Source organism: Mirounga leonina, unplaced genomic scaffold (genome assembly GCF_011800145.1).
Source record: "Mirounga leonina isolate KUSES-001 unplaced genomic scaffold, KU_Mleo_1.0 Mir_173, whole genome shotgun sequence".
Classification (NCBI taxonomy): Eukaryota; Metazoa; Chordata; class Mammalia; order Carnivora; family Phocidae; genus Mirounga; species Mirounga leonina.
This window is the reverse complement of record NW_023270447.1, coordinates 3,960,993-3,986,891: the sequence shown is the minus strand read 5'-3', so window position 1 is coordinate 3,986,891 and position 25,899 is coordinate 3,960,993. Positions and strand designations below refer to the sequence as shown.

Genomic DNA, 25,899 nt, shown 5'->3' with positions numbered 1-25,899 from the left:
TTCTCTTTTCATTCTTCCATTCTCTGTGTGATGACTTTATCCTTGCCTAGCTCTTCTCATGGTCACCAGGTGGATTTTTAGTCCACCCATTCACATATGACAAAATCCAGCTGCTTCTCCACAAATGGCTTTCTTTGAGTGAGAAAACTTTTCCTAGTCAGCCCTCAGAGGATTTCCCCATGCCTTTCATTGGCCACAACTGGATCATATGCCCACTCCTATACCAGTCATGGGCAATAGGAATGGATTGCCATGGCTAGCTTAGACTAATCACAGTTTAACAATGAGCTAGAGGTTGGGCCACTTCCGTTTTGCACATGGATGAGCTAAGGGTGGACACTTGAATAAAATCAGGGCTCTGCTAACAAGGAATATTAGAACATTGGATGATGGTGGGGAGGCAAAAAACAGGGTCTGCTGCAATTGACAAATCTTGATTTCTCCCTTCTCATTTAAAAACCATCCCTTCTCTCCATTCACAAGGCCAGTGCCATAGGTTATGGCTTCATTATTTCTATGCCTCCTATCTTTTATTCTCTGCCTCTGATTTCTCCCTCCATCCATCCTTCATACTATTGCCATACGATCACTCTGAAATTTGAACATGATCATTCCTCCACTTTTAGTCCTTCAGCTATCTATTGCCCGTCAAGGAAAATGAAATGAAAAGTCTTTAACCCAGCATTTAGACCCATCTTGGACGCCATCTGTGAATGCTCACACTCACTTATTCTTATGCTTCAGACTTACTGCCCTCAGAAACTTCCTGGAGTGTACCGTGCTATTTTAGCCTCTTTGCCTTATGACTTGATATTTTCCCTGTTATGCATGCGCTTCCCCCTTCCTTTGTCCTGTCAACTCATACAGCATTAGACACTCAGTTTAGTCATCCCTTCCCCTGAGAAATTTTCTTTTCTTTTCTGTCTTGTAACTGTGCCTTCTTCTATCCCAGCACTTAAACTTTTTTATAAGAATGTATTTTCTTTCTATCTTCTCTCATTTAACTATGAGCTCCTTGAGACTAGGAATGATTTACATTCCCAATGCCTAATGTTACCTGAAATGCAGATGCTCAGAATTATTTGCCAAATGAAGTAATATCTACCACAGATATAACTAATAGCTATGTAGATACACCATTTTAACGAGACTGTTATCTCAGTAAAGCCAAAGAGAAAATCATAAGGAAATATGGACTCTCTGGTGCCTCACCAAGTCCTGATCTGTCCTGTTCATCACTGTTTTGCAGTGTCCAGAACAGGGCCTGGCACACAAAAGGTGCTCAGTAAATGTTGACCTTCAGCCTGAAACATCACAGCCTTCATTGGTAACCTGCAGCCTAAAACATCACATTGACATACCCCACCTTTTAATATGCTTTCTTAATGGTGACTGACCAGATTGGTTTTTTTTTTTTTAATTATGCTTGGTGACACTGTAATACCAGCATTCTAACAGTGGATGGTAAGCCAATGGGCCAGTTTTTGCTCAACAAATATGTATTAACTGCCTACCATATGGCAGCATTGTTCTTTGCGCTGTTATATTCTTATGGAAGGTTGGAGGAGACAGACAGTAAACAAAATAAATATGAAATGTATATGTATGTGATATGATGACAGCTACTAAGGAGAGGAACAAGGTAGGCAAGGGGTAAAGGGGGACAGGGTAGGGGAGGAAGGGAGGAGTCAGGGCATTAAGAATGGTCATGGAAGGCCTCTTAGGTGGTATTTGAACATAGACCTGAATGGAGTGAGGAGGAAAGCTACAAGAAGATCTAAGAATGTGTCAGGCAAAAGAACAGTTAAGTGTTAAAGGCCTTGAGGCGGTCTTGGCATGTTCAAGGAAAAGGACATTGTGGCCAGGAGAGTAAATTAGGACGAGAATGGGGAAGTGAAGTTGACAAGGTGGTGGCCAAGGATGAAGGGACCATAGACAATCAACGTAGATAACTCTTTCAAGGAGTTTTGCTATAAAAGCAGAAAAGTGGTCCAACAGACTGGAGAGAGATGTGGGATGAGGTTTTCTTTTGTTCATTAAGATGGTAAAAACTCTGGCATGTTTGTGTGCTAATGGGAATGGTTCGACAGAGAAGGGAAACTTGAGAGTGCAGAAGAGAGGGAGGAATTCCTGAAGCAGTGAGGGCAGGGGGAGAGTCGTTGGCCTCAGATCGGAGCACAGCCAGTTCACCCACAGCACGCAGAGTGCAGCTGCAGGCAGGTGAGTGCATGTGGCCAGCAATAAGAGCTTCTGGAAGTTAAGTGCTCTTTTGATTGCTTTTAGCTTCTGAGTGAATTAGGAAGCAAGGCATCAGCAGAGAGTTTGGATGGAAAGGAGGTGCTAGAGGTTTAAAGGGAAGGGGTAATGTAGGAAATACAGCCTTCAGATTATGTGTAATCAAATAGCCCCATGAATCTTCACATGCTCATTGGTATGTGGCTTTGCCCTAGCTACATCTGGGCTTTTCTGCTGATCTGTCGGACCCCTAAAAGGCAGTAAGGCTAGAGTAACCCTGTGAAAATTAGGTAGATGTCACCCATGGCTGATGTGTTCTGATTATTATTGCGTTTAGGAATCATGGCCTTTCAACTGGTCTGTAAGTTCTTATTCTCCATCCTTTTTGTACCAGTTAAAAGCTACTAAAATAATGCTGCAGCCTTTAGTTAAAATCTTCATCTAAAATGCCTTCTTATGTGCCCAGTATGTGTCTTAAAATCTTAAAGCAGGCAGCTTAAAATCATATCAGTGTTTGAAACAGTTAGTACTTTTTATTAGGCATTCAGGGAGATGTGCTTAATTGCAAACTCAAAAACATTTTTTGTTGTTTTTAATAGAAGACTCCATATGCATTTAGTGATGTAGAATAGAACAGACTTAGTTTGTAAAAAAAAAAAAAAAAAAAAAATCGGGCATATTTCTTGTACCGCTTAGAAACGAGAAATAGGGGTTAAACAACATCAGAGGACAGAGTGCGGGACGATCTTCGGTAGCTGCAGAAAATGGGGACTGAGCATGGGTAGTAATGAGAAGGAGGAACAAGTTTGAGCTAAACCTTTGGAGAGCAGCATAGAAGGTTGTTGAGGGGCATAGCTTTGGGAAAGGGGAAAAGGTTTCATAAAAAGGGATTTAGCTTAAGTGTGATCAGCGAGGCAAATGTTGTGGAAGGTGGTGAAGGAGAAGGGGCTTATACCAAAGAAAACTTAAATCATTCTATTTCTTGCATGGAAAGTAAGAATTTAATAACCTGCAACTGTCTGCAGTCACCAGTGGTTAACTGGTAATGGAGCCAGAATCAGAACAGGGAGAAGAAAGTCTAATCAGTTTTCTTTATGAATATGCAAATGATCATGATTGGTCTGCTGCTATTTCCCACAGTGTGGGGTGAGTACCACTGCTACTTGCAATGATTTTAATTGTTTGATAAACATTATTTTTACTTTAACAGTTATGTATTTCAAAGTGTACAGAAGAAATATATATATTAAGCACATCATATCTGTGATTTCAGAGATCGCATTGCTTAAGCCAAGAATAGAATAGGTAATACATTTTTACAAAAGAAGCGAGCCAATCTAAAGGCACACGTTAAGCAAATAATAGAGTAGATATTGTTAAGATGGCCAAAATTGCAAATGACTGAACTTTGAAAAAACTTGTCTAGAACATGGATTGAATATTTATTTTAAGGAGAATATGATAGGAGCCTAGTAGATATTCTATTAATATAATTCCCTTTCTTTTCATAGCTGGGCTTTGCAGATCTAAACCTGGCAGAGTTTGCTGGATCAGGAAATACCACTCGTCGCTGTTTACTGGAAGGCTATGATACCAAAAATACAAGACAGGATAATTCCATTCTTAAAGTAAGCACGTTTTGAGATTTGCATGTCAACAAATGAGAATCTCTGCCTTTAAATAAGCATGGGTATATACGGCCAAGGGCAAGATGGGAAACAGTACTGAGATCATAAGCTGACCACACCACCGAAACACTCACTCACCATCAAGGGAGGCAAGCTACCCCAATCACAGAAGCAGTGAAAATTAACAAATGTTCACCTTCATGATCCTAAGGTGTTTCTGGGGCTGTGAACATTCAGGGAATAGTACATACAACTGCTATAGCATAAGGGCTCATTGAGAGTAAGGAGCATGATGAGTGAATACCTTAAAAATGTTAATCACTCCCAAAAAGTGACTTCCCAAGCAGCTGTGGTGGGCACAGAGAAGTCACTGGGCTTTCCTGTAACTAGTAAAGTGACAGGTGGAACTCACTTTAGGCATCTGGCCCTGTTGTTTCCAAGTACCATCAGCAGCCTCCTATTCTCATGGCCACGCTGCAGAGAGTTGCTGGGGTATTAAATGAGACCAGTTGAGAAAATGTTTGTAAAGTGCCTTGTACTTGGTAAGACTCACTGGACATACATTTTGCTGTATTTTAGTTAGGTTTCCCCATGATGGTAGCTTATCTAATGATAGGAAAGGAAAATAGGGCACCTGGGTGGCTCAGTTGGTTGAGCGACTGCCTTTGGCTCAGGTCATGATCCTGGAGTCCTGGGATCGAGTTCCACATCGGGCTCTCTGCTCGGCGGGGAGTCTGCTTCTCCCCCTCCTCATGTGCTCTCTCTCTCTCTCATTCCCTCTCTCAAATAAATAAATAAAATCTTTAAAAAAAAAAAAGGAAAGGAAAATAATTCAGAATAAAAACTGGGTGATCAGAAGTTAGTGGAGCAAAGAGTTATCCTATACCTACAGTTTTCAAACTTTGTTTTCAGTAAAATAACAAAAAATTTCAGAGCACTTGCATATACCTGTGTGACATAAACAGTGTTGGGTTGATGGGGTAGATTCCAGATAAAGAAGCTGAGGCTCAGGTTAAGTGTCTCACTAAAGTCATTGGGGGCAGAGCAGAGGCCAGAATGCGAATCTTCTGCCATGTGGTCAGTGGTCTTTTCATGTTACCGTACTGCCTAAGCGCCAGACTCAGAAGGAACAGACTGTGCTGTTCATTCTTAGACTGACCCCAAACAGGCCACTAAATTCAGTTTCTTCATATTTGCAGCATAAGAAGAGCGGCAATCCTTCTCTGAATTACAGTGTTTTCATTGGGAATTGAAATAACTTTCTAATTTCAGACTCCCCCATCCTCACCCCATTCCTTAGGGCCAGCTCCTAGAGTAGTTTCCTTCTGGTTCCCCATTGATCCTTTCACACCATCTCTCCCACTTGATCCTACAAAGAACTTACTCTTTTTTTTTTAATTTTAGAGCACAAGAGCGTGCACGCACAAGTGGGGGGAGGGACAGAGAGAGAATCTCAAGCAGACTCCTCACTGAGCACAGAGCCCTGAGATCATGACCTGAGCTGAAACCAAGAGTCAGACACTCAACTGACTGAGCCACTCAGACACCCCATAACTTACTCTTTTGTAGATCACACCATTCAGCTCTCACACTCTCCCTGCCTGAGCTGTATCATCTCCTGGCCACCTAGTTACCTTCTCTCTCCTGCTCATCAGTGACTTAGCTCCGAGCTCACAGTTTCTCTTTCCATCTCTTCTGTCACCATGTTTTGGTGGCTTCACCATCTGGTGGGTGATCTGTCCTTGGGGACTGTCTTCTCTGTGCATTCTCTCCCTCTAGCTAATCTTTTATGTGCCTGAGGCCTCTCCGGTCCTTACACTACCCTTCTCCAGCAACTTTTTCTTTTTCTTCATCTCAGTTCCTCCCCCCAAACTCTAGACTTTTGTATCTCTAGAAACTTCACCACAGTATTTCCCTCTGCTACTACTGTCTCTTATGTTTCCAGTCGTCTTGGTCTCCTGCTCACTTAGCTGTCCTTCACCTTACTGTTCTCTCACTCTCTACCAGCCTCCACTTGCTTCCACTGCCCTCTTTATCCAGCTTAGATTCCAGAATCCACGATACTCCTATGCTTAAAAACACTTCTTGCTGCTTTGCCCATCTCCCTCATTGCTGTCCCCTGGCGAGTCCCTGACCCCAGTCAAATTCAGCTGACCTCTCTGGGCCTACACCCTAATTGCCGAACGTTGCTGGAGAAGATCACACCACCATATAGCTGCCGTTCCTACAGTCTTGCTCACCACCATCAAGCAACTGTACTTCCTTTGTAAGCGTCCTTTCCCAGTTTCCAAATACTCTATTTTATACCTTCTTTCTCCTCATATCTCCACACACCACCCTTGTTCTCAGCTAGTGGTCTTACTTTATCCTTTATGGAGAAAACAGAAGTCATTAAATTCAAATTCCCTCATCTTCCTGTTGCAGAATTTACAATTCTTCCTGTCTCTCCAGCCCTGTTAGCCCTTTTGCCCCCATTACAATGAAGGAAATGTCCCTCTCCCTGTCAGAAGTCACTCCTTCCTCTTAAGTGCTAGAGTCCAAAGCTTGACTAATCAAGAGCTATGCAGCTTGGACTGTCCCTTCTCCTAATCATCTCTATCTCCAGTGAATCATCCTCATTAACATATGAAGAAACAGTTCTCATAGCTACTGTATTTAAAACAAACAAAAACCACTTCTTACCTCCTCCAACCACTATCCCACTCTCTGTTCTGCTTCCCCACACAATGTCTTAAAAGCTGCATGTGCCTTCTCCATCCCTTCTGAGACATTCAGGGTATTCAAGAGTGCTGTTTTGATATAGTTAGAAACCAGACTGTGGAGATCTATGAAAGCAGAAGGGATAAGGATGCCTGCACAGCCGGCCCAGGTCCCACATTTAATTCATGTAGCGCTCAGAGAGAAGAGGAACAGCAGTGGAGGCACTGGGGTGAAGAAATAAGAAAGAAATGAGGTTCTGTTAGGATACATGTCAGCCACTAGTAGAAAATATGCACGTATATAAATTTTCTCTTCTTCATAAAGACCATGAGTTTCAGTATTACGCAGTCCTAGTTTCAGATCTCAGCTCTACCCTTTATTAGCTACCTGATCTTGAAAATATCACTTCATCTCCTGAGCTTAAAAGGAAAAAGGTAAGGAGTCTCCAGGCTCTCCTAGGAGTTTTGAACACTAAATGAAATCATGCAGTCTACAACACTTAGCTTACGCCTGGCACATAATTCTCAAATCACGATTGCTGTTAATGTTGTCGTTATTACTGCTATTACCGTTATTATTCCCGGAAGAACATAACAAGATCCTATGGTTGAGTCTTAAAGAGACCGTGAGCAAGTAGAGAAGAGCAGCATTTCAGAAAGCATTAACAAAGCTTTAAATTCTGTTCTGAAGCTGGAAAAAGCCCAGAAGCATTCTGCTCTCACAAGCCACTGCAGGCCCCCCCTTGAAGGGTCAACATGGCACGTTGGAGGGAAGCATTCCAGATGCTTCAGCACCACAGGAATCTGGGAGGAAAGACATACAGGAGACCAGGCGAGCTGCGCACACCCACGGGGCCATCACAGCATTGGCTCTCCATTTCCACCTTTCCCAAGCCAATTTTCGCCATTACCAAGTTTTGAATGTTGAAAATGGTCTGTGTAAAGCAGCAATTTAATACTGGATGTAACCCAATTCAGCAATCGCTTTATTGAGTAATCTCTGAATAGGAAATACTGGCCTAGGTTCTGTGGAGGATGCGTGGATTAGCAGAACACGGCTTCTCCTCTCAAGGGAACTTTTATAATCATATTTCTTTTTGTAATACCCAGGTTTTGATCAGTATGCAGCTGATGTCTGGTGACCCGTGTTTTAAAACGTAAGTTGATGCTCAGTAAATGAATTATTTATCTGAAAGTATAATAGTGATTTTTTTTTTTGGTCTAAATTTTTATATTCATAACTTGTAGTGTTTACGAGTGAAGGAACCGTTCTTTTCCTAGGAGACTGACCACATAGAAATTACTATTAACCCTTTGCCAAACGAGCTCCCCACACTCTAAAATTGTTTAAGCTGTAGATCTTTCATCATCTTCAAGTTTTGGGTGAAACTATACAATTAAATTTTTGAATTTGATCTCTGTGGACTTAGTTATTTCTTCAACAAATACCTGTTAAGTGCCTTACCATGTGCTAGGCCCTATTCTAGACACTAGAGAAACAGCAGTGAAAAAAAAAAAAAAAAATAGACCAAGTCCCTGACCTCTTGGAGCGTATATTCTTAAGAGGAAAACAACAAGTAAGAAATTAATGTATAATATAAAGATGGCGATGAGAGCTTTGGAGAAAAATAATGCAGGGTAGGAGGGCATGGTGGGGAGAAAGTTTACTGTTCTATAGAGAGTAGTCAAGATGAAAGTCTTCCCTGGCAGAGGTGGTATTTGAGCAGAGACCTGAAGGAAGTGGGGAGTGCACCATGCAGGTATTTGGAGAAAGAGCATTTGAGGTAGAGGAAACAGGGACAAAGCCCTTCAGGGAGGAGTGTGTTTGGTATGTCCACGGGGCTGCCAGGAGACCGGTATGTCTAGACCAGACAGAATGAGGAGAGGGGGATAGGAAATGGGATCAGATGGTAAAGAGTCTCCTTGGGTGCTTGGGTGGCTCAGTTGGTTAGGCGACTGCCTTCGGCTCGGGTCATGATCCTGGAGTCCCGGGATCGAGTCCCGCATCGGGCTCCCTGCTCAGCAGGGAGTCTGCTTCTCCCTCTCCTGCTCCCCCCTCTTGTGCTCTTTCTCTCTCTCACTCTCTCTCTCAAATAAATAAATAAAATCTAAAAAAAAAAAAAAGAGTCTCCTCGGCCGCTTACAACCTGAGATAAAAAGCTACTAGAGGGAGGGGCGCTTGGGTGGCTCAGTCGTTAAACGTCTGCCTTCGGCTCAGGTCATGATCCCAGTGTCCTGGGATTGAGCCCTGCATCCGGCTCCCTGCTCAGCGGGAAGCCTGCTTCTCTCTCTCCCTCTCCCACTCCCCCTGCTTGTGTTCCCTCTCTCGCTGTGTCTCTCTCTGTCAAAAAAAATAAATAAAATCTTAAAAAAATAAAAAATAAAATGGCAAAAAAAAAAAAAGCTACTAGAGGGTTTAGAGCAGGGGAAAAAAATTATCTAACTTATGGCTGCTAGGTAGAGAATAGACAATTTGTGGGAACGATGACGGGAGCAAGGGCAGAAATAGGTAGATGAGTTAGGAGGCTATTTCAGTAGTCCAAGGTTTAGGGCCTGAGTAACTCATTTATTGAAATGAGAGAGCCTCTAAGAGGAACAGGTTGGGGGCTGGGAGCTTGGGTGTTGGACATGTTACATTGGAGATCCCCATTTAACATCCAGCCAGGCACTTCAAGTAGGCAGTTGGATATGACACTACAGAGGAGGCCCAGGCTGGAGATACAGATTTGGAAATCATGACATCTTCAGCACATAGAGAGTGGTTAAAGCCATGACATTTGATTAAATGACCCAGGGGGAGTGAGTATAAAAAGACTGAGGGGTGGGACACTCCAGTGTGTTGGAGACTGGGGAGACAGGGAAGAACCAGCAAAGGAACAAGTGTGAGAGAGGAGGAAGAAACCAAAGGAGAGGACCGTCCTGAAAACCAAGTGAAGGATGTGTTTCAAAAAGGAGAGAGCAATCGGCTCTGTCCCACACCGTGGACGTGGATCACAGAAGATGCGGACTGAGAACTGACCTTTGGCTCTGCAGTACAGAGACCATTGGTACCTTTGACAAGCACTTCGGTAGAATGCTCTGAGCCTGCAGCCTTACTGGAGTGAGTCAAAGAGGGTTTGGGAGGAGAAAAATTGGAGACAATATAAACAATTCTTATGAGGAATTTTGCTGCAAAAACAGGAACAGAAAATGGAGTTACAAATAAAAAGAGGATACAGGGTCAAGGCAGGTCTTTGGGATTGTTTTTTTGTTTTTTTTTTTTTTCTTAAAGATTTTATTTATTTGACAGAGAGAGACATACTGAGAGAGGGAACACAAGCAGGGAGAGTGGGAGAGGGAGAAGCAGGCTTCCCGCCGAGCAGGGAGCCCGATGCGGGGCTCGACCCCAGGACCCTGGGACCATGACCTGAGCCGAAGGCAGACACTTAACGACCGAGCCACCCAGCCGCCCCTGGGATTGTTTTAAGATGGGAGATAGTTCAGTATATTTGTGTACTGATATGAATGGTTCAAGAGAGAAGGAGAGATGTGGTACAGAAGAGAAAAAGGACAGTTGCTAGACAGTGTCCTTGGATTGTCAAGAGGAATGAGGCAGAGAATGAGGCTTCAGATTCAGGTATATGAAAAGTGGAAGCAAATAGAAGTTATTTTCAAATTGTTCCTGATTTCTTAGTGAAATAGGAAACAAGATGATCACTGAAGAGTGGGGATGGGAAAGATGGAGGTGGGGGTTTGAGGAAAGATGTGTAAAAGTCCTCTCAGAGCATAGGAGAGTGAATGGAATGGGCAAAGGCAATTCCTGAAGACAATTGAAAAAGAAAGTTAATTATATATTATTTAAAGATCTGAGAAAAAATATATTTAGAAAAGAAAACCTTAATTATTTCCCTGTGCATCAACTTCATGTTTTTTTGAGTAATGTCCAGGGGCGCCTGGGTGGCTCAGTTGGTTGAGTGTCCAACTCTTGATTTTGTCTCAGGTCATGATCTCAGGGTGGTGGGATTGAGCCCCGTGTCAGGCTCTGCGCTCAGCAGGGAATCTCCTTAAGATCATCTCTTTCCCTCTCCCTCTGCCCCTCCCACTGCACTCTCTCTCACTCTAAAATAAATTTTTTTTTTTTTAAAGATTTTATTTATTTATTTGACAGAGGGAGGTAGAGACACAGCGAGAGAGCGAATACAAGCAGGGGGAGTGGGAGAGGGAGAAGCAGGCTTCCCGCCGAGCAGGGAGCCCGATGCGGGGCTCGATCCCAGGACCCTGGGATCATGACCTGAGCCGAAGGCAGACGCTTAACGACTGAGCCACCCAGGCGCCCCTAAAATAAATTTTTTTTTTTAATTTTAATAGCAGTGTCCATATAGTTCCCTATTTACAGTGTTTTGTAAAGATGAAAATACAAATTTTTGTAAAAATGAATTATTGATTAAACTATGCATTTTACTATAACTTATCCTTCCTGTGTTGTCATCTCTCAAACCATAATTTCCTGGCTTATTTCTTTACATCCTGCTCTCTTAGGACTAAACAATTTTTGCTATACTGTATTTGGCTTCTTAGGTAACAATATTTTTCTAGTGGAATCAGCTTAGGGTGAAATGAGAAAATGAACAGCAAAACTAAGTAGAAGAAAAGGAATTCATCATTCCTTCTCGTGAATTTATGAATATTCCCTTTCTGGCCCTTTCTCTACCATTTTATCTATTTGTGCAACTCAAATACTAAAGAGCTCAAAAATAGATCATCTTATGTTCTATATTATCTCCAGGAATGTAAATCTGACAGTCTAGAGTTTACACTTATAGAGAAAGATGTTTATAACTCATTAGAATAAACAGACCTTACCTAATCCCAAAATACATAAAAGTATTTCTTGGGAAAAACAAACCCCCAATATTTATTTTCTCTTTTCTCTGAATATCTGAAATTGTACACGTATCAGTGGAAAAGGGGCAGCTCTGACACATCCATGCACTTGCACATGCTGAATATAGACTGAATAGGAAAGTGTTTAAATGACTGATGGAAAAAGTAAGTTATTTTTATTAGGTTGTATTTCAATATATATCAGAAATGTAAAATCACAATGCTTTAGAGCTGAAAAGAATGTTGGAGGTTGTCTAGTCCAGTGATTTTTTTTTTTTTTTTTTCAGAATATTTAGCCACAAAGTCCTTCTGCTTAAATGTATGATGACTCCCAGTATATCACATTCTTCTATTGAGGGGCAAAAAGGTAGAGTACCTTAGTACCCCTGAAGTCTCTAAGGGAGCTTCACAAAGCCAGTTTTAAAAGTATTATATAGGGCGCCTGGGTGGCTCAGTTGGTTAAGCGACTGCCTTCGGCTCAGGTCATGATCCTGGAGTCCCTGGATCGAGTCCCGCATCGGGCTCCCTGCTCGGCAGGGAGTCTGCTTCTCCCTCTGACCCTCCCCCCTCTCATGTGCTCTCTCTCATTCTCTCTCAAATAAATAAATAAAATCTTTAAAATAAAATAAAATAAAATAAAAAAGTATTATATAATCCAAGTTCTCATCTTACAGATGAGGAAACTAAGGCACAAAGCAATTGAGTGACATGACTATTTGTAAGACCTAGATGTATGTAACTAACTGCTGGGGAGGTTCATTCTACTATTCTCTCTGCTTTTGTCTATCTTTGAATTTTTCATGATATAAAGTTTTTAAAAACCTACTGGAGAAACTAACAAGAATATAGCAGATCTTTGGCATTCTCAGCTTTAAATTCTAGCTTGGTATTTTATGAGCAGAGGATCTGTAACATGGCTTGTATGATTTTTCTGAAAGACAAAATGTCATATCATAAGCCTGTATTTATGCTTAAGACGGCTGGGAAGTCAGGCTCCTAACTACCTGCCCTGAACTCTGTTTTGTAGTTCTCTGCAACTCATCAGATAGCCACCAACTCTTGTAAAAGAATGAAACTGACTGAAAAGAAAGCCAACACTAGTACTAATACAGGAAAAGAATATTTCAAGAGAAAAATTATATGCTACACTGGCACCTGACAATTTGGTGGTAACGCAGATCTAGGGATGATGTAATCCTCTTGGGTAGCTGGGGCTCTGGAGCATTCGTATTCCAGAAGGAAGGAAATTACGATTTGTCAAAATGACTTAGTGACTATTACTGTCTCCCAATTTAATTCTTGAAACAACTCTGTGATGCATTATCCATATTTTTTAAGTGAGGACCTTGAGGCTCAGAGGTTAAGGAACTAATTTGTCCAGGGTCCCAAGATTCAAGATTCACTCATTTATTCAGTACATATGCATTGATCGTCTACCATGTGCTAACATTTACCAAACTAAATTAAGACCAGCCCCTGCTCTGAAGGATTCACTGTTTATTTGGGAGATAGACACAGAACATATGATGCTCTCAAGGCATAGAGGAGAGTCCCTAACTATTTTTTCTTAAAAGCCAGGAAAGTCTTCCCTGGGTGGGGGGTGGGGGGTGAGAGGGGGTGACACTGAGCTAATTTTTAGAGGATGAATAGGAAATTACGAAGCAGAGGAGGTAGGTAAAGACACTCTAGGAAAAGAAAATGACTTGCTTGAGTTTATGGCATTGTTACAGGGCATGAATACCAAGTAGGTGGTATTGTCATTTTAGGTTATTTTTCACATACTCTAAACATTACTGTGAAATTAAAATTTCATCTCTTTCATTCTGTAATTGAGCTATATTACACAATTTCTGATAAGGGATACAAAAACATTTTCAGAACAAAAAGGGGTAACAGAATAAAAACTGACACTACTAAGCACTCAGTGATTATTTATTCAACATGACTGAGTTGTCTAGGGAGACTTAGGAGAGCTGCCAAGGCCCAGCTAAGATTTTAGATTGTAAATTTGCCTTAATATCATTCATTCCCCATCGTTAATGAATTTTCTCCATAATGCTTAGTTGCCCCAGTGTTTGAGCAGTTCATGAAGAAGGCTAAAATTATCCCGGGTTGGGGCTCTTCAAGGTTTTGGAGACTACAGAACAAGGGGTGCCAAACTGAAGGTATTGCTAAAAGGGTTATGGCCCTGAAGTCAGGCTACGCAGGAAAAGGGTGGAGCCCGAGGGAGACTGAGGTGGGGGGAAGGGAAGAGGCCACAGGCCAGGAGCTCTGAAGGCTGGAGAACGGGTCTGAAAGGTGGAGGGATGGAGACACTGTAATCAGGCCACCTGTGAAAGAAGAACAAAGGACCTGGTATGAAAAAGGTAGGACAGGCCGGCATGGGTCATGATGAATGATTAATGACTGTGACTGTAGGCTCCATTCTTTGTAAGTGTATTTGTTTTGCATATTACTTTTTCTTATGGAATATTGAATGCATGGGGGGGGGTTTCCACTATTATTTTACATTATTTAAAAATCCAGCCTTTGGTAATTGAAGAGGTAGGTCTCGGACAGACTGCAAAAGGCCTTGTATTACCATTCTAAGGAGTTTGAGCTTTATCTGGAAGGAGCTGTGGAAGTGTTTTAAATCAAGGAATAACATGTTCACATGCACACTTCAGAAGGACCACAGTGAAAATAGCACGGATAGAGGGAGGCTGACTAGTGAGGAGACTCTTGTGGTCATAAGGTACAAAGAAGACCAAACTGAAGTAATTAGTGGAGGCTGAGAAGAGATGATGAATAGGAAAAATATGAGAGAATCTGTGTGATTTGGAAATTGATTGGATATGGAGAAATGCAAGTAGGGAGGACCCAGAGGCAGCATCTAGGATTCTGGTTTTGGTTACTTTATGGACCATGATGGCATTCAGAGTTGGGGAATACAAGAAGAAAGCAGATTTGGGAAAAAGAAGATGGCTTTGGTTGGGGATATATTGACCTCAGTGTACTTGCAGGACACATACTTGAAAGTATCCCCAATAGGGGATGCCTGGGTGGCTCAGTCAGTTAAGCATCCAACTCTTGATTTGGGCTCAGGTGATGATCTCAGGGTCCTTGATCTCAGATCAAGCCCCATGTTGGGCTTGCGCTGGGTGTGGAGCCTACGTAAGATTCTCTCTCCCTCTGCCCCTCCCCCACCCCTACCCCTATTCATGTTCTAGATAGATAAGATAGATTGACAGATGATAGATTTTTTAAAAAGAAAATATCCCAACAGGATGTGCAGTTTTGGAATTTAGGAGATCATATGATAAAAATAATCTATAAATTAAATAGGTTTAATGGTAATCTTAAATGTCTGTTCAAGGACCTGAATAGCCTGAGGATTCTATTGAGATAATATAGTAAGAATTTAAGAATTACCACATAGCATATGTACACACACAATATATTCACATTTACACGTGTGTACATACATGTATAGTTTTATATGTACATATATGAACATGCACACACTAATAACCACTACTTTGAAGTGTACAATTTGTTTTATATTGCTTTACATTTTTTTGTTACTGTTGCATCTGGCCAGTTTAATGTTTTATATAGATTAAAAAGATAAATTCTGTAGATTAAGGCAGCTAAATGACAATTATTGAACTGTCACGAAAATATTAAACTGTGGTGTATTTAATGTGTAGCATTAGCCCCCCACCCAAGATGTCTACGTTTTAATCCCCAGAACCTGTGAATATGTTGGGTTAAATGGCAAAGGAGAATAAGGTGGCAGATGGAATTAAGGTACTAATCTGCTGACCTAAAATAAGGAGATTATTCTGGGTTCTCCAGATGGACCCAATATAATCCCAAGGGTCCTTAAAGGGGAGAGGTATAATTCAAGGGAAAAGGTAATTGGAAGAGTATCAGGGTCAGAGGGAAATGTGAACTACAGGACAGTTAGAGAGAGATGGGACCTTTCTGGCTTTGAAGATGGAGGAAGGAGTCATGAGCTAAGGAATGCAGGTGGTCTCTGGAAGCTGGAAAAGACAAGGGAAGAAATTCTCCCCCAAAGCCTCCAGGGAGGAATGTGGTCCTGCCAACACCTTGATTTTAGTCCAGTGGAACATATGTCAGACCTTTAACCTACAGAAATGTAAGATAATAAATTTGTGTTAAGTCTCTAAGTTTGTGGTAATGTGTTACAGCAACAAGAGGTAACTAATATACTCAGGCTAACTAATTTTTGGTCATCTTTATTTTGGAAATACTTTTCTAGTTTATTTTAGTGATCTTTATTTTGGAGGTACTTTGCTAGTACGTTTTGAATTTCAATGAATACAAAATAACAAAGAGAGAATTGCCATATAGTGGGTCAGTTTCACTGTCCCTTCACCCACCTTCCTATTTTACCTCAGGTCACCAAGGGATAGTCTCTAGGAGGATGTGTTTTTGTTTTGTTTTTTTTCTAGACTATCAACCTTAATAGGTTAGGGATGTTTTATTTTTTAAAAAAAAGATTCTTGTTAGAACTCAGACTTGCCCCTCCCTGCTTCACAGCCTCCACATGGAGAGAGGAGCCTTGAATTAGCCAATGAAAATATACCCATCACCTACCCCAGAGAATCCAGCCCAAAAAGCAAATCTAAACAACTGGAGTTCTTTACAGACTCCCCCTGGGGCAGGTGAACTGTTTACAGAGAACCATGGGTACCGTTTATAAGACGTTAGTAGAGCCAACAAGAGAGCTTAGGCACTGGAGCAGGAAGCATGATACAGCCTCACAACCTCGGGCACCAAGGGGCTTAATGCACCCCCTCTGTCTCCCTGCATCGTCTGAGTTGACGGCTGAAGCATCCTCCACTGATGGTGCCGGGGACACACGGACAGAGCCTCTCTCTTTCCCACACTCCATGAAGGCAGTGCCCTTTCTGGTCTCACATTTTCTGTTGAGTAAAAATCCTTTTTCTCCCCCATGAATCCTATTCCAGTTTTGAGGAAGCTCGTACAGTATTTGTTGATTTTTATTACACTCACCCTCAGAGGTAACATTAAGCACGCACCTTACTAAGGCTGTATACTGACCCCACATCCAGTCTTTAACACTATTTCAAGCTTTCAGATTCACCCATCAATCAAGTTCTGATCCTTAGAAATACTTATTTATAGGCCTCCTTCTACATCGATGTCTATACCAATTGCTGGTGAATCTGAAACTCTGGAAGAAGACAGAAAAGGTGGAGAGACTCTCAAAATCCATCTTGGAATAGCAGGTACGGGTGTGTGTGGCATACTGGTTTTTTCGTTTGTACTACTTGACATCCTAAAAGATTCCCAAAGTCCCACCCAGATTTAAAATTCTTTGGGTAGATGGCTTGATGAAATGGGCCAATAATTATCAGCAGAGTTTTAATTACACAGTTTTTGGTTAAGCCAATGCTTCATTTGTCTGAAACAGATTGCCCTGACAGATTAAGAGCTAAATGTTGCAGTGACACACCGCCCCCCACCCCCCAATTGTGTACTTCGGCAGGAGTTTGCCTATTCCACATGCCCAGCAACCTGTCAGGTGTTGCTTCTCCTCCCTGGATCACTTTCCTCTGTCAGTGGTGCCCAAACATGAGTGTACATCAGAGTCACCTGGTGGGCTTGTTAAACGTGCAGCCGGAGGTTCTGATTGGGTGGATCGGGGTTGGGGCCTAAAAATTGCATTATTGAGTTCCCAGGTGACACGGATGCTGCTTCTCTGGACAGACTCCCAGCCACAGTCAGAATCTGCTCCAGGAGTTAAAAGCAGGGTGGGGAAAATGTTAAACTGGCTGAAGAAAAAAGACTTCCGGAGCTTCCTTTCTTCTTTTCTTTCTTGTGAGGGAGGTTATTATTTGAAAGCATGAAAAGAAAGGTGTAGTGATGGGATTAACATTTTCATCACCTTTCTAGATATGCAAAGATAAGGTTTCTTGTTGATAATAAGGACTACAGTTCTCATGATTTAGGATCAATCCTTTGCATACTTTTAAACTTTCCGTTAGCTCCTTCTCTTTGGTATTTAAATATTCTGAATTCTTTATTTTTAAAAAAACTCACTGGCCCTACATCCTCCGTCTACTGCTCCTCTGTGGGTTCATGCTCTTCTTCCTGCAGCCTCCCCTCCCCTGCTTCTCCCCCCTTCCCCTTCCCTCTTTCATGCCTTTTAGAGCCAAACTTCTAGGAAGAATACTGTGCATTTATTCCTAAACACATGTGACACCTGGCTTCTGGCTTCTGCCCTGTCTTGATTATGTCTCCAGTAACATGACTGTCAAATCCTGTGGGCGTTTTTTCTGCTCTCACCTGACTTGGCCATTTACTCTTTCTTGAAGCCTTCTTTTCCCTTGGCTCTCTCCTCTCTGACCTTTCCTTCTCTAGCATCTTGGAGGCTCTTCGTCTTCTCCCACCTTCCTCTTAAATACTGATGTTCCAGAGTTCAGTTCCCTCTACTCACCGTCCCTGGGCAATATACTCTATACCCTTGGATTTAACTATCACATTCATGTAAATGTGATCATGTAAATATGAATCGAACACTTCGGTTTACAAATCTGTGTTGCCTCCAGACCTCCCTCCTAAACGCCAGGTGCACATTTCCAAATGCTTTCTGGGAAGGTCCACTTCATGTTCCCTGTTCTACTGAAATACTTCTGTTTCTCCTCAGCCATACTCCACGTTCTTCCAGATCAGATCAGGTCTTACTTGTCTTTGTACCTCCAGCGTAAGGCCAGGGGCACAGGAACAATCCACTGCATGGTGACCTGGCGTCCTCAGGGTCCCCACACCTGGCACAAGTCTTCCCAGCCCTTCCTCCTGCATCTTCTGTCTCACTTATCCTTGCGCACTCGAGTACTCGCCAGTCAAGCCCTGCTGCTCATGCCCGCGAACCACCTCTCTCTCTCAGCTGGGTTCTTGTGGAAACCTTCACTCCTCCACGCCCTGTCCATCCTGGGGCCTGGATGTAGATTAGTCACATCACACCTTTGCTTAAAGCCAGTGAATTATTTCCTTCTTTAAACGCATAGAAAGTCCCTCACGACCAGGCATCTGTTCATCTCTCTTTTCCCTTCAGTCATATCTGCCCAACTACCCAGTGTTCTGACTGTACCAAGCTGTCTGCTCTCTGCAAATGAGGCATGCTTTTCCCCACCAAGTCTCGCCAAGGAGTTGCTATACGTGCTTAAAGACCTGGAGGTAGGGGCACCTGGGTGGCTCAGTTGTTAAGCATCTGCCTTCTTCAGCTCAGGTCATGATCCCAGGGTCCTGGGATGGAGCCCCGCATCGGGCTCCCTGCTCGGCGGGAAGCCTGCTTCTCCCTCTCCCACTCCCCCTGCTTGTGTTCCCTCTCTCACTGTGTCTCTCTCTGTCAAATAAATAAAATCTTTTTAAAAGGGTGGGGCGCCTGGGTGGCTCAGTCGTTAAGCATCTGCCTTCAGCCCAGGTCACCATCCCAGGGTTCTGGGATCGAGCCCCGCATCAGGCTCCCTGCTCAGCGGGAAGACTGCTTCTCCCTCTCCCACTTCCCCTGCTTATGTTCCCTCTCCCACTCCCCCTGCTTATGTTCCCTCTCTTGCTGTCTCTCTCTGTCAAATAAATAAATAAAATATTTAAAACATAAAAATAAATTTAAAAAAAGACCTCGAGGTAGCCTCCTCTATGGGATCTTGCCCCCACTACCAGGTAGTGTTCGATGTACTTATCCTTCCAAGCTCTTAGTAACACTTTCTCAGTGCTTGCCACATTGTATTATAACCACTTCTACCTCTAAACTCTGAGCATTTATTTTGTACTCCCTTTATCTTTTTTTTAAAGATTTTATTTATTTATTTGAGAGAGAGAATGAGATAGAGAGAGCACATGAGAGGAGGGAGGGTCAGAGGGAGAAGCAGACTCCCTGCTGAGCAGGGAGCCCAATGTGGGACTCGATCCCGGGACTCCAGGATCATGACCTGAGCCGAAGGCAGTGGCTTAACCAACTGAGCCACCCAGGCGCCCCTGTACTCCCTTTATCTTATATACTACTGGGCACCTGACTTGGTAAGAGCTTAATAAATAATTATTGAATGAATACATTTTGAAAACCAATAGATAAATGAATTAAAATCTGAGCCAACTCTCAGAATAAAAGGTTAGTCCTATATAATTCCTGATATGAACCAGTACTTTGGGTTTCGATCTTGCTGTAGCTCATTTTTGTTGTTTAGAACCACTGTAAAGCAGGCCCAGGGATGCTGGTTTGGATTCCTATCTTGTGGCCCATCCAGAAGTGAGAAACCTTTGCAGAAGGGCCAGGTCACTCCAGTAGCCTCCTTGTTGGGCAGCATTCCTTGGTCCAGCTGCATCCAATATCATCTATAGACCTGCTGCTATAATTGCTGTGTTACTCAGTTGGTTTCCTTTTGCCTCTAAGTGAAAAACAGTTCTAGTTTCCAAATATTTCACACTAATGAAAATCACCACAGTTTTGCATTCTGAGGAAGCTGGTTCTGGAAATATATAATTGGCATCTGGAATATGCATATTATCAGGGAATGGCTAGAAATGACTTTGACCCTAGGTTGGTTTTTTGGTTTGGGGTTTTTTGGGTTTTGTTTTGAGTTTTTTGGGGGGTTTTTTTGTATATTTACTTTGAGACTGAATACTATAATCAATTCCTGAGAACTTGTATTCTCACTGCTACATTCCATGCTGCGTTGATTTAAACCACAGACATTTGCCCAAATTATAGCCTAGCATTAGCAATACTAACATTAAAGTAACGGAGTGCTCTTTAGTTTACTGCTGTGATGGATTTTTTGAGAGCAAAAGATTTCCTCAGAAAGCACACAAAAACCTGGATATTTTGTGAGTATAAGAATACATCCGACTCACTTTTATTAGAGAAATACTGAATGTCAAAGCTGAAATGGTTTTATTTAAGAGAGTGCTGTTAAATCTTATGAAAAAAAACTTCAATAAACTAAGTTTTTTGTATTTCTTGCAATGCAGTTGACATTGTACCAATTTAAAAGGGTCTCTTTCACTTTGTAACTAATTTTTCTTGATAATGAACTTGGCAGTTTACAAAATCTGCAGATGAGAATACAAATTGACCATTGACTTGTCGGCAGTCATAGTAACACTGTGTTATGACATTGCAGATCTTTCAGCAAAGAGTGCCTCTGTTCCAGATGAACTTGGTGCCTGTGGACATTCTAGAACATCAAGCTATGCAAGCCAGCAGTCCAAAGTATCAGGTAGAGGCTAACAGTGAGGTTGAAATCCTTAGATATTTATTGCTCTAAAGGATTAATTGAAATTGCTGGGGTGTGGAAGAAGAACGCTTGATTGCAGCGTATTTGATGTTAGTGTTTTATCCAGAGCGCTTTTCTCTGACAGGGTATAGCTCGTGCCACTCCCGGTCATCCAGTTTCTCTGAGCTCTGTCACAGGAGAAACACCTCAGTGGGAAGCACATCAACGGGAATTGAAAGCATTCTAGAGCCGTGTGATGAAATTGAGCCAAAAACAGCTGAACCAAACCTTGATCCAGCCAGCAAAGAAGATACTGCTTCGGAACTGCTCACCAGGTATCCTTTCAGTCTGTGTTTAAATGGGGAGAAAAAAACAACTTTGTTCTCATAAGAAAAAGGAGGGGGAAAAATTTTTTTAATTATTTTCCAAGATGCCCAGTGAAGCAAGATTCTGTAGAATCTCAGCTGAAGCGAGTCGATGACACCAGAGTGGATGCAGATGATATTGTGGAGAAAATCCTACAGAGTCAAGACTTCAGCCTTGATTCCAGTGCCGAAGGTATATGGGTAATATTAAATGTGCATAGATGTCTGCAACCCAGGTCCGTGTAGTCCGTTTGCTCACCAGGGAAGGGGCCCTACATCACCCTGACTGTTGCACGTCAATAAAATGAATTTCATTGCCCATGAAAAACTGAAGATAACTTTGTAGCTCATTTATTTCCAGGAATGGATATTAAATTGGGAAAAGAATGAACCTGAGTTTAAAAACATCAATTTTGATGAGAGGTTTTATTGTGTATGTTTCAACGTCCACCATGTTTATATACCTTATGGACGATGTCTACGTCTGTTTTGACATAACTGGACACTAGGACTTCACATCACTGTGTAATTTGGAGGGTTGGGTGGTGATCTTGAGATGATAGTGAATAATAGAATCCTTTATTCCTTCCTCAACATTTTCACTGAGGCTGAAAATTTACATGCCACCAGTTTGAAAGGTGTAATTATCCATGCTGGTGTGAATAGGGAGCAGTTAACAGTGGACTTAGTTTTACTATGTAACTGGTTGTAAAGAGAAATAATTAAACCTTACTTGTGGAAATTTATAGGAAGAGATGTCTTCTTTACTCAGTTTTAAAGAAAAATAGCTTTAGGGAAGTTGAGAAATAACTATGAGGATATCTTCTAAATTGCCTGTTTGAAAACATGCGTGCAGTTTTTTAAGTTTTTTATTTCTTTAATAAAACTGAAATGTAAAATATAAATGGAGTACAATAGGAATATTATTTGACGACAATCTAGTAAGTGTACCTATAACAAGTATTTTAAATGTGAATTGCAGAAGAAGGCCTGAGGTTATTTGTGGGTCCTGGGGGAAGTACGACCTTCGGCAGCCATCATCTTCCAAATAGGTATGTAGTCCAGACAGTCTCTTAAAGAATACACTGCCTTTTTCTTTTAAATGTTCTTGAGTGGAAGATGAAGGGTACAAAGTTTGTATTAGACTGAGGTTAGAAAACACATACAGTGCTTCCATGAGAAGAATTACAGCCCTGAGTTTTCCTTGAGTATGTCTGAAATTGTTTTATAAGTTTATTTGTTGATTTTTTTTTTTTTTAAGATTTTATTTATTTGACAGAGAGAGACACAGCGAAAGAGGGAACACAAGCAGGGGGAGTGGGAGAGGGAGAAGCAGGCTTCTCGCCGAGCAGGGAGCCCGATGCAGGGCTTGATCCCAGGACCCTGAGATCGTGACCTGAGCCAAAGGCAGACGCTTAACGACTGAGCCACCCAGGCGCCCCTATTAGTTGATTTTCTTAAGTGTGTTTTTAGAATGTATTAGTAGAGGACCAGAAGAGCATTGGGCAAGATGCAATGAAAAGGGATGTTTAGAAAAGAGTTCTTAGGGGGCGCCTGGGTGGCTCAGTTGGTTAAGCATTTGCCTTCGGCTCGGGTCACGATCCCAGGGTCCTGGGATCAAGTCCCACATGAGGCTCCCTGCTCCACGGGGAGCCTGCTTCCCACTCTCCCTCTGCTGCTCCCCCTGCTTTTGTACTCATCCTCTCTTGCTCTCTCTCTGACAAGTAAGTAAAATCTTAAAAAAAAAAAAAAAGTTCATAGCCTGATATTTTAGAAAGAGCAAAGCAGAATTACCTTTCAGTCAGTGATCTTGTCTGTTGTGAGCAGTTACACAGCCACTCAGCAGCAAACACTTAGTATTAACCTTTTTTGTACTCCCCTCTTCTCCACCCTACAAGAGTCTAACCTACATACTAAGAATAGCTCAGAAAAACCAAACATCATTTTGGGAGTTACTCAGATTCAGATGAAGAAAAGGCACTTTTCTTTTTTTTTTTTTTTTTTAAGATTTTTTTATTTATTTATTTGACAGACAGAGAGATAGGGAGAGCAGGAACACAAGCAGGGGGAGTGGGAGAGGGAGAAGCAGGCTTCCTGCCGAGCAAGGAGCCCGATGTGGGACTCAATCCCAGGACCCTGGGATCATGACCTGAGCCGAAGGCAGACGCTTAACGACTGAGCCACTCAGGCGCCCGAAAAGGCACTTTTCTTTGCCAGACTTACCATTCAGATTCCCAGCCCTGCAGCAAATAGTCATGAGCACTGATGCTCAGAACACTTGAGGAATTCTGATCTCTGCCCTGATGTGCACCCCCGATACTCAGTATTTCCACGTAATATTTATGTAGAGTTCCAGGATAAGTCAGAGTTGTGTTAGGGAGCCCTCCTTGGTCCGAGACAGTTATTTTATTCTCTAATGCTCACAACCTCAAAGAATGTCTCATTCATTTGTTCCACCAGTACTAGTCTTATTGAGTACCTCCTATGTGTCCAGCACATCGCAGGGTCCAAAAGATACGAAGCATAACAGTAAATACCTATAATCAGATGTGATAGGTAGGTAAGAGAGGGACATACAAAGAGACTATGAGGAAATAGTTCATTTGAACTGGGGATTTTAGAGGATGTAAGCACAATTTATAGTTTTCATTACCTCTCCCTGACTTATCCATTCATTAAATTCAGTAACTATTTATTAGGCCAAGTCATGGGTAAGGATGCAAAGCAGAAAGACCCAGCTCATCCTCAGCTAACTTGTGTTCCTAGGGTTGGCAAATTACAGCCTGTGAGCCAAGTTGGCCCACTGCCTATTTTTGTAAAAATAATTTTATTGGAATACAACAGCACCTATTTATGTATTACCTATGGCTGCTTTGATGCTCCAGTAGCAGAGTTGAGTAGTATGTAGAGATCACAATGGCCCACGAAGCCTAAAATACTTATTCTCTGTCTCTTTGTAGCAGGTGAGATAGAGAAACTAAAATTTATAGCAGTATAGTAAGTACTCTAATATAGAGAAGTAGAGGAAACTGAGAGAAAAAGATAGGGGGAATTGTGTAATTTGGAGGGAAATGTGCATAGATGTCTGCAACCAGAGAAAACCTCCTAGAAGGTTGACACCTGTAAAGAGTCTTGGAGAGAATTAAGAGGTAAATGGAGGTTAACAGGTGGATATGAGGAAGACAAATATTCCTGGTAATAGGTTCAAATAGAATGAACTTGTAGGTATAATAATTATATCATTATATAATAGTAAATATATGATAATTATAGATAACACTTGCTGAGCATTTATTTATGTACCAGGCACATATGTGTTTCATTCAGTTCTTACATTATCTCTTTCAGTACTCACAAAGTACTATCATTAGTTTTTAAAAAGAGAAAACAAAGAGGTCAAAGAAATTTACCCAAAGCCTTAAAACTAATAAGTGATAAAACCAAGATTCAAACTACTGTCTCTTTGAGTCTAAACACATTTGTGATAGCTAACTATCATACCTTGATGGCCTGTGAATAACCTGACCTATTTAGGGAGTTGCCAGCGAACAGGTACTCCTGAAGAGGGGGCATGGGAAGGAAGCTGTGGGACATGAGGTTGGCAGCAGTCTCAAAGCCAGGTTGTAAATGGCCTCTATCACCATAACAAAGAGTCTATTATCTTTTTTTTTATCATGTGTACAGTTTGATCATTCTTTGCAGGAAAGTGATCTATCAGATGGGCATTTTAGAAAACTAGCCATAATTTGTAGCAGGTTGGGTGGGTCGGGGGGAGATTGGAGCAAGGAGAGACTAGGAGAGGCATCTGTGAGGACAATGATAAGTACCGTCGAGAGAACATGTGTTTTTGAGTTAAAGAGTTTGGGTTCATATCCTAGCCAGACCACTTTTGGGGCCTTGGTAAATCTTTTAATCTCAATGGAATTTTAGTTACCCCCGTTGAAAAGTGGGGGTAATCATGGGATTGATTTAAAGAGTAAATGACATAATATACTTAGTAAGCTCTAGCAATTATCAATTTAGGTAGAAGAACCGCAAACAATACAGTTCCAACCAAAAGGAACCAAAATAGGAAATGCTCAAAGACACAAGCTATCTCTACTCTCATTTCAGACTGCTCAGGGTCCAAGTCAGACTTCCCACCCCTATCTGCTTTACTGATGTTATTAACCTCTGTAAGGCTTATTTTCCTCACCTGAAAAATGGGAGTGATAAATATTACCTAACTCACAGGATTTTACTGAGGATTAAATTAGATAACTAATGTAAAGTATTTAACACAGTGCCTAACACATGGACATCTCTCAGTATATGCTGGTTGTATATATTGTTGTTATTCCAAGGAAGGAAAAATGATTTCTATTTGAGAGATAATCTAGAACTTAGGATATAAAAGCATTCATAATTTTGAGTCCCGCCCCCTTTCCAAATGAATGTTAGAAGAATCATCACCCAATGCATGAAAGCCTAACGTGATAATTAGGGGTTGAAGTAGATGTCACATGCCACAGAAAGGCTGAGAAATGTTAGAGATCGTGTATTATGATGAAAAGAGAATGGGCCATGCAGTCAGATATGGATTCCATTCCTGGCTTAGCCATCATAACCCAGCTTGGCTATAATCCTGACAAATTACATCTCTTACTTGCCACCAAAAAGACTTATCGCTGGGGTTAACGACACAGGCTCTGGAGTTGGGCTCCCTGGGTTCAGTCCCAAGCTCCACCGAGTATCAGCTGTGTGTCTTCAGTAAGTCACCCCACTTCTCTCTGCCTCAGTCTCCTTACCTACAAAATAGTGATGATAAAGGAACCCACCTCGTAAGAGTTATAAGGCTTAAATTAAGTGAGGTAAGACATGT

The 25,899-nt window shown here is 41.8% G+C and overlaps 1 protein-coding gene across 1 annotated transcript in view; it reads left to right on the top strand.

Moving 5' to 3' along the window:
* The window catches only part of FAM102B (family with sequence similarity 102 member B), an 84,278-nt gene that overhangs the window by 53,715 nt on the left and 4,664 nt on the right, over positions 1-25,899 (top strand). Inside the window, exons 4-10 of the mRNA XM_035017891.1 lie at positions 3,747-3,863; positions 7,673-7,719; positions 16,580-16,683; positions 20,581-20,676; positions 20,819-21,008; positions 21,104-21,231; positions 22,021-22,090. Of these exons, the coding sequence (XP_034873782.1) occupies positions 3,747-3,863; positions 7,673-7,719; positions 16,580-16,683; positions 20,581-20,676; positions 20,819-21,008; positions 21,104-21,231; positions 22,021-22,090 (752 nt within the window). The remainder of the gene's footprint in view (positions 1-3,746; positions 3,864-7,672; positions 7,720-16,579; positions 16,684-20,580; positions 20,677-20,818; positions 21,009-21,103; positions 21,232-22,020; positions 22,091-25,899) is intronic.